At 32.4% G+C, this 9544-nt stretch overlaps 3 protein-coding genes across 3 annotated transcripts; 2 read left to right on the forward strand and 1 right to left on the reverse strand.

The window, feature by feature from the left end:
- Window positions 1-46: 46 nt before the first annotated feature.
- Window positions 47-4364, forward strand: LOTGIDRAFT_211076 (hypothetical protein; the record flags this gene model as incomplete). Its single annotated transcript, XM_009066997.1, has 5 exons — window positions 47-326; window positions 859-984; window positions 1563-1796; window positions 2739-2853; window positions 3042-4364. The coding sequence occupies 5 exons, from the start codon at window positions 47-49 to the stop codon at window positions 3229-3231; spliced, it is 945 nt and encodes a 314-aa protein (XP_009065245.1). The 3' UTR covers window positions 3232-4364.
- Window positions 4365-5501: 1137 nt separating this feature from the next.
- LOTGIDRAFT_108143 (hypothetical protein) lies at window positions 5502-6107 on the reverse strand (the record flags this gene model as incomplete). The annotated part of the gene is made up of 1 exon (XM_009066998.1): window positions 5502-6107. The coding sequence occupies one exon, from the start codon at window positions 6105-6107 to the stop codon at window positions 5502-5504; it is 606 nt and encodes a 201-aa protein (XP_009065246.1).
- A 974-nt stretch (window positions 6108-7081) lies between these two features.
- Window positions 7082-9304, forward strand: LOTGIDRAFT_73646 (hypothetical protein; the record flags this gene model as incomplete). Its single annotated transcript, XM_009066788.1, has 6 exons — window positions 7082-7234; window positions 7651-7952; window positions 8437-8535; window positions 8675-8871; window positions 9002-9089; window positions 9253-9304. Coding segments are annotated over 6 exons (891 nt in total), but the record flags the coding sequence as incomplete, so codon positions are not given.
- Between the last annotated feature and the right edge of the window lie 240 nt (window positions 9305-9544).

Below are 9544 nucleotides of genomic sequence, written 5' to 3' on the forward strand. Positions count from 1 at the left end.
AACTGAAGAACATGAAATACATCATCATCAACAGCAGCAACCTGTCATGCTAACACAACCTGTACAAGTTCAACCACCAGAAGATGCCAACTCGTACCTAAAATTTACTTACGGTGTTAATGCCTGGAAACATTGGGTGGTATTCAAGAACAGTCAACTAGAAAAGGTTTCCAAAGTTGGATCAGGAAAATTGAAGTTATTTAAAACTGATTTGTTACAATGTACTGCTGATGAATTGAACTATTCATTATGCTTATTTTGTAAAGAAGTAAGAAAACCCAATGGTGAAGAGTATTCTCCTGATAGTATCTATTATCTTTGTCTTGGTAAGTATGTAATATAAAAATTAATGTATTGGATCGTTAGTACTTTTTATTAGTTAGTTAGTCAGTTAGTTTTATTTATTTTAAGTTTTGGCAAGATTAAAAAAATTCTTTTCAAATTTTACAATTTCTGCAACCTTTTGAGTCCAATTTTTTATATATATTTACATTATGATTTTTGCAAGCTGTTAAAAAGCTACTGTATGGATTTTAGTAAAATAAAAACCCTTATTTGCGACGTTTTTGATAATAAAAATGTTTTACAAAGAAAGAAGAATGCCCCTTTAATAACATTTTACATTTGTTTATATAGTTTTAGTCATCAAAATTTACTTATAATACTTAGTGCTATTTGTTGTCAACCACTTCTTGCTGTGTGTTTTTTTTTGGAATGTGTAATGGACAAGTGAATTATATTTTGACAATGTGTCAACTCACCTTACATTAGCATATGAGAAGACATTAGATTGACAACTTCAAATAGTTGCTAATATATTATGAATTAGAGTTATAATCAATATTTACTTTGTTCTAGGTATACAACAATATTTGTATGAAAATGGTCGAGTTGATAATATATTCAGTGATTTATATTATGAGAAATTCTCTGAATGTTTAAGTGAAGTTTTATCACATCATCAACCAAAATTAAATGCAGCAGGTATGTAATCAAAATGTTAGAAAGGTTTTGTTGCTGAACAGGTTCTGTCAGTTCCAATTCTACCTTCAATCGAACAGTATGGAAGCGGAATATGACACTTTCAAAATTTTCCAATCTATTCCTTCTGACCTCCTCTGCCATTTTGTAATTCTGTTTTGTACCTAATATTTTCTCGGCACGCATGGAACGTGTTCTGACCTCTGTTCCAACTTGTTTAATTGAACATCCAGTTGCTCTCATGAATCCTGATTGTGCATGGATTGAGCGACTGAATTTATTTAAGAATTCAAGTAATTGCAAGGTCTTCAAAACCAAATGATTGTGATTTTATTGATTTATCTTTAGAGGTAGTATAGGTTTGAGTACCTGTAACGAATGTTATAACACCATTTTCTTCTGAAACTTAATCTTGGAAATAATGGTTGTAAGTCCTAATTTCGATCACTTTACAACAGCCTTGTGACCTCAAAAAAGTTAGCCTCCCTCATTGTTCCAGTCAAAGTAGCTGCAAATGTATATCATGGAAATTGCAGATAAAATTTATTTGCCAAAATTAAAATTTCTGTTATGTTTTATAGGTCAGATGCTATGTCGCATTGAAGAAGAACATCTATGGGAAGCTAAACAACTTGGTGCTCATTCCCCTTATGTTTTACTCAACACATTAATATACTTCCATACTAAATACTTTATGATGAAAACACCTCAAGAACATATGAAAATGTCCTTTACTCAAATATTGAAACATTGGAGAAAAGGTGGTCCTGGAAAACCTACTAGTGGTAATACTGCTGGTCGTAGTGTCACATTACGTTATTATTGTATGGGCCCAGGAGGTATGTTTAATTCAAATAATTTATACCCTGATCTTGACATCACATTCCTTGGGTAACTTAACATGAGCTTTTACTATTTTAGCTAGAATTAACACTTTTTATTTATTTGCAAGTGATATAAGTGGACAAGAATACATGTAAGTTTGATAATCTAGCTAATGTTTACTCTAAACTACTTCTGTTTAATAGTAACTTGCTACCCCTCTACCACCCTAATCTCTAGAATAGCCTACAATTTGAATTTTCATAATGAATTTTTCAAGTCGAGAGTGCCATAACCACAAAATACCATTATGTACACACACTACTACAATTATCAACAATTGTTCTTTTAATTTTGATTTTAAGGCAAAGATAATATCAATGGACAAAATTTCACTTAATATTCTTCTACAACTTCACTAAGTAGAACTAAAAGCTGCGAAATTTTGTCCATCTACATATAGTACCCATTTATGTAACTGATTCTCTTATGCCTAATTGGTTTTATATTTGTTAAATAACTTTGTTTATGAATGGAAATAGCCACTCAAGCTGTTACAGAGAGTCCAAAAAAACAATTATCTTTTTTGGTGAATTAAAAATCTTAATTTAATATGGACTTGAGCACTAATAACCTGATGAATTACAGACAATTGAAATGATTTAATTAACAATTGGTGTTAATTAATAGTTAATTAAGACAAACATCAATTAGTATCTGCACTTTAGTGGCGAAAACAACAATTGTTCCCTTATTTTGGTTTTTGAAAAGACACCTGTCACTATTCATTTCATTAAGTTGCAATATGTTTAATTTTATAGAGCAGGTGGTTGATTGACATGTAACTTGCACTTCCCCACAACACCCTCTTCAATATAGTTTTGAAATGATTATAGATTTTCAAAATAATAATTGTATTTACAATTGATTTTTAGGAGCTGCAGGGAAACCTAAAAGTAAAGAAGGTATACCAGTGTATGAAACTTCAGAAAATCTCGAGAACCCATTACGTTGTCCTGTTAAATTGTACGAATTCTATCTCTCAAAATGGTAATAATCAAATTTTATCAATCTATTCACTGAGTTCAATAGTTGACCCTTTGAGTAATTCAACCAGACAGATCTTTTTCAACAAACTATTTCCCACATTACATCTTGTACGATATTGATTGTTAAAGTTAAAAAAGAAAGTAGTAAAAGTCTGTTAATGTTAACAATCACTTATTATAATATTTCAGCCCCGAGAGTATTAAGAATGTAAATGATATGTTTTATTTGGTACCAGAAAGAAGCTGTGTGCCTGATAGTCCTGTATGGTATTCTACACAAGCTCTAGCGCTAGATGTCATGACCAAAATGTTAAATAGAATCTTATTGGTGCGTGAAATACAGGAGGCCCATCTTCATGCACAACCTATTTATGTTTAACATATCTGAACAGATTGCTTGTATTTTAATCAAAATCAAAACATAGCTTTGAAAATGAATTGGCCAATGCAGATTCTACAGGCTCAAATTTGAATTTACAACACATAGTTTCAAGCCTTCATCTATTTTCTGGAGAATAGTTTTGTAATAAACAGATGCTTAATATAAAAACTTTGAATCTTACATAAAAAAATCTGCACGTTGCCTAGAAACTGGTGACTCTAATTCATATAGATTTTGTCATAGAAACTGTTTACACATGCTTATCTTAATCATGTCTAGTTTTTAATTTGTTAAATTTTAAATGGATTTTTATAAACTAGTCATTTGTTATGTGTTTTTTAAGCTATTTTCTGTCAAGTGTAATTTGATTATATGTAATGTACTTAATGGTTAATGTTAGATGTATGCATTATAACCTACTCTCTGGCCACATTGAGTTCAAAATTGAATTTTTTCTCTCATGTCACAAATATTTAAAGTATGATTTTCAAGTGCATACCAATTGTCTTAGAATGCCTTTGGGTCCATGAATATATAAGTTTTGAAAATTTTACACTTGAAATGAACACACTTCTCTCCAAGAAATTTAATGTGAAAATGACACATTTTGAACGGAAAATCAATTTTTTCAATTCATACAAAAATGATAGCAAAAATATGATTTAGAACTTGATGTGGCCAGAGAGTAGTTCATTTTGTGTCTTTGAATTAATAGTTTCATTGCCTATAGATGATGAAAACATAGTGCTGAAAACTGCAAATTTGCCCATGGTCATAAAATTTGATGTACTTTTTAGCTTTTGGACATACTAATGAATAATTTTAGAAGATAAACTTTCTGTGTATACCATTTATGCTCAAAAAAGAGCATAAAAACAGAAACACATTTACAATCTTTTTAGGGCAACATCTTCAATTTTAGTGATAACAACAGGGCACATTTATATATTTCACAGAGCACTATCAGGAAATAGTCTTTAACAGTGTTTACAAGTGTAATGAAAGCTTTACCTACCTTGCTGTGTATTTCATATAATATTAGTTTGTAGTCGTTTGATATATGATATTAGTACTTAGTAGTTATATATATAGTATCACTCTTGATCTTAAATAGAATAAAAATATACCACAAATTTTTTTTCTTTTAATTCTGAGCACCTCATTAATTCTATGTCCCCTTGTCAAATTATTGCAGATGAAATTTTTTTGCTTATGAATATGAAAAAATGTCATCTTCAAATCTACAATCTTACAGTGCAGTACTCAATAGAATTAGTGTCCTCAAACCTAGGCTGTTAGATTGAAACTGATTTTTGTTTCTCTTCAAACAGGGCTCCAGATGTGGACATGTATAATTAAGCTAGATGAGTTAGCATTTCTCTACTGAATTTGTAAGCAACTGTGTGCTTCATTAGGTTGTCTTTTAAGGGACAGTATGCTATTTACAGAGTGTACTAATTGTTTATCAAGCAGTTTTAGTGTTTGGCTTCATATTATTAGTAAAAACCTTCAAAATAAGAAGCCTATGAAATATATTTCTTGAAAATTTGGTGTACATTAGTTTTCCACACAAATTTTCTCTTAAAAATATAGCCTTTACAATATAATAGGTCATAACTGTCCATGAGAATATTCATAATGACCTGGACATTATAAGAGATATCTTATAACATTTTACAGCCTTGAAGGATTAAGATATTAAGCAATATATCCAGTACAATTGACAGAAATTTGTGTAATAAAAATAATGAGATAAGCTTATAAACTTCTTTTTTAATTACTCAATAAATACACAATCTATTATAATATACCAATAATTATGGAAAGCATCCAACATTTTAACATCAGATGGCAAGAAGTGAAATCAAAAGTAATGTGATTGGAGCATTAATTAGGTTACACAGGCACAAAAAGTCAGTCTACAATCTAAATCTTTGTCATAAAAGTTTGTTCATATATTAACTTCAACAATTTTTTTTATTGTTTCTGCTCCAACAGAAATGCTTAGAGTATGGACAATTTTACATTTCACATTGGTCATGTCATTGTACATGCTCAAAGATTTATTATTTCTGTTTATGAAAAAAATAATTGGCTTCAAGAGATACTACACAAATGACAGATCTTCCTACTTTATATCTAATAGTAAACCAATATCTGATGTATCTCTAGTGAGCCATTTAAAGCCTTTCATCACATAGTCAGACACAAGCACAAGGAGCTTAGTTTTATAGCCCTACCGGTACCACTAAATCTGTAAGCCTATATCAAAGTTTCTGTTGCTGTTTAGCCATCCTCAGAAATCTGTCATTTACTTTATCTCCATGTATATTAAGGAACTGAACCACACCTTTTGAAAGAAGTTTAAATGAATCAATTCTTTCAATATGATGAACTTGCTTTCTTATATAATAGACAAGAAGTTCAATTTTTTCTGGATCTACATTATCTCTTTGTTCATAAATAGTTCTCCAAACAGCTCCTGCTAATGTCTTATCATCAGAGAGCAAACCTTCATCTAGTGACAAAAACATATATAATAGTGTGTTGTTGTATTTTTCTAGAGCCTGTCTCACTGACGTACTTGCCTTCGACTGAACTAAATTTTTTCCTTTCTCTTCAATATCAGACCACATTATTTCCACCATACTATTTCGCACTATTTCTCCTTCAGAACCCTGATTCGCGAGACGCACTGTACACAGCCAGATATGTAGAGTCACAAGAATAAAATATGAATTGAGTGTATCTGGTAAATCAAATTCTTTAATATAATACTGAAAATCTAATTGTTCAGTTACACAGAAATACATTAAGTGTCCACTAGTTAATAATGTTGTTTTAGGTAATAATAATGGTGGGTCAAAAAACATACTTCTTATTTTACCGAACATGCTTTTGCTAGGTGACACATCTGTGCTCATTTTTCTTGTACACAAGGAACTAGTTGTGGTCAGAGATTTGCTGTAATGAAGTTCTTTGACATTGCGAGCTGTTGTGAGAGATACAAATTTGTGTCTATTTATAAAGTCCACAGACAAACTATTTCTTTTAGAAACACAACCACAGATTTGACTAACATTGGCTTGTTTAAATGGTGAAATGATCCTTAATGCATTCATTGTCCCTTTTCTAAAATTCCTCTACTACAGACTAAAATGTTTATCTTCCAGGCTGTAGTTCGATACCCTTCGCTTAGTATTGAGGATAGTTTCATAACAATCTAGTTTACCAAAGTAGAAGTGGTCAAAGGGAGATAATTACGATACATTGCGGCCTGAAATTTTTCGGAAAAGTACGGAAACAAACGATAAGTAAAATGGCATAAATGAGATAAGTTTTGTTATTCATAATATATTATTTATGTGGCAAAATTTACAAACGTTATGTTATGCATAATTAATGTTATTTGTAAAAAAACGATAAAGAATATGATCTCTTACGTCAAAGTCACGTGATCTGTAAAGGCTTTTACTGACGCCATCTTAGACTTGAGTAGAAGAAGAACGGCGAAGCTTTTACAAGTAAGATGTCTCACCAGTCTCACAACGCTAAGATGGCCGGAAATTCACCACAGAAGGGGCAGATGAAGACAGACAACAAACACAATGATAAACAAGAAGTTAAACAGGATAAGAACCAACAATCACAGCAAAATCAGAATAATAAAGGGGGACGATCAGGCGAACAAAAGAATTTTCAACGTGGTGGTGGTGGGGGCGATTTTAGAAATAAAGATCGAAACAACCGTGGAGGAGGCCCAAATAATCGACGTTTTGATAACCAGAATAAATCTACAGCTGCAGTCAAAGAAGAACCTGAAGAACAACAGGAACAGACCTCAACAGGGCCAAAGAAATTCACAGGAAGATGTCGGTTGTTCGTGGGAAATATGCCACTTGATTTTACAGAGGATGATTTTAAAGCACTCTTCACACCTTATGGAGAATCATCAGAGGCTTACGTAAATGGACAACGTGGATTTGGCTTCATCAGAATGGTAATTTCTGACTTCCTTATGCCAAACAACCTTTGCTTTAATTTTTGTGGATGAAATGACTTTACGTATCAGAGTACTGGCACGGTACTTTTTGATAATTATTCACAATAAGTTTATAAGCCAAATCAGTGTTCCCAATATACATAGGAGATGATAGTGTGTAATGCACTGTGAGATCATTGGGAAAAAAACAGATTGAGTTTTCACATCATCTCTGCAAATTAAATCCTTTTTGAATGTTTTGCATTGTTTTAAACATACATAACGTTTTCTTTACGGTTGTTGTTCTTGACGATGAACATCATATTTATATGAATTACCTCCCTTTGAAACAGTGTGCTTGCTCATTGCGAAACTCTGAGGTGGTTTATTGATAAGCCTCGTTTATCTGTTTCATCATATTATTTTCCTTTCAGGATTACCGTCACAATGCTGAAGCTGCTAAAGTTGGACTGGATGGAACCACCAAGAAGGGCAGAACATTGAGAGTACGATTTGCCACACATGGTGCTGCTCTAAGAGTGAAAAATCTCCACCCAACTGTCTCTAATGATCTTCTAGAGCAAGGGTTCTCCCAGTTTGGGGAATTAGAAAGAGCAATTGTCATTGTTGATGATAGGGGTAAATCCACAGGAGAGGGCATTGTTGAGTTTGTCAGAAAACCAGGGGCACAACAAGCCCTTCGGCGTTTAAATGAAGGTGTTTTCTTGCTTGGAGCGTAAGTAAATTTTCTCCTTCATTAACTGCAAGGTAAAACTATGATGATTTATTTGTTTCAACATGTTCTGGAATGATATCTTATTTCTTGAATTCAATTAAATGATAAAAGCTTCTTCACTGATAACTTAATGTAGAACTACACAATTCGAGATATTGCTAAAACTAAGTTTTTCATGACAATGTTAATCGCAAAAGTTGATTTATCACATAAAGCTCTTCACGATTAGTGATGTCATCTGACACTTAGTTTTAGTGGATTGCAGGAACCACAAATTCACAGCATCTGATTGAAATTTTGGATGGTGCAAATTGGGTCCCAGACACCTAAAAATTTAGAAAACCTCTTTACATTCCCTTTAATTAGCATCTTTTTCAGTCATTTGCTCACGACCTTGTTAACATTGTCACTTTAATATGCTGATAGTATGTCTGGCCTTTACTGTGTGTGTCTGCAATAAAATGTCATTATATTTTTTTTTAAGTTCCCCAAGGCCAGTAATTGTTGAACCATTAGAGCAAAAGGATGATGAGGATGGTATGCCAGAGAAATTCATGAATAAGAATGATCCTTTATACAAAAAGTAGGTGTTATTCATATAGTTTAACTTTTAAATTCTTCCTTTTAAAGTGCATACTTTATAATTCATGATTCTGTAAGTGGATATTTATTTTTATCACAGAATTGAAGAATCAATCTTACATATGGTTTTACCTTTTCAGGGAAAGAGAACAAGAACCAAGATTTGCTCAGCCAGGAACATTTGATTATGATATGGGTATGAGATGGAAGCAATTGGTGGTGTTAGAAAAAGAGAAGCTAGATAGAGTGAAGAAAGAGATGGAAGAGGCTCAGTTAAAACTTGAAGATGAAATGCAGAGCGCTTTATATGATTATGAAGCTGAGAGAATCCGACAAGGTACATAACATTTGGTTACAGTTTACAGTCACAAATATTAGAAAACCCAAGGTGAAATCTGATTTAGTTGGTTTGTAGTGTTAACAAATTGTGATAATTGTGACCAACCCATCTCTATCATTTATTGTAGATTTGTTAAGACAACAAGAAGAATTGAGAAGACTTGAAGAAAGAAAACAGCAAGATCAGATGAGACGTAGACAGGAAATGGAAATGAGGTAATTCTTTATAATCAAGTCTATATTTAGCTTAATTTCTATTATCATGTAGATGGGACACATACACAGATAGGAGATAGTATTGGATTTTAATTTCTCAGTCTCTAGAAAACTGATGTACATATGGATATATTTACAGAGGCCGTGAAGAAGATCGAATGAGACAAGAGGAGGAAAGAAGAAGACAGGATATGATGATGAGACAACAGAACATGGGAGGTCCTGGTGGACGTCGTATGATGGAAGGAAACAGACCTGATGTAAGTTCTATAGAATTAAGTTATTTTACTTAGCATTGCCATCTTTCTTCATATATTTAACATAGAAGAAAAAGAATACTGATAGTAAGAAACAATATTCTATGTGTTTCAGGATGGTATGAATGGTCGAGGTGCCCCTCCAATGCAACCCCCACCAATCCCCCCAGCAGGCATGGGACTTAATAGAGGAGGAAA

Source organism: Lottia gigantea, assembly GCF_000327385.1.
Source record: "Lottia gigantea unplaced genomic scaffold LOTGIsca_8, whole genome shotgun sequence".
Lineage (NCBI taxonomy): Eukaryota > Metazoa > Mollusca > Gastropoda > Lottiidae > Lottia > Lottia gigantea.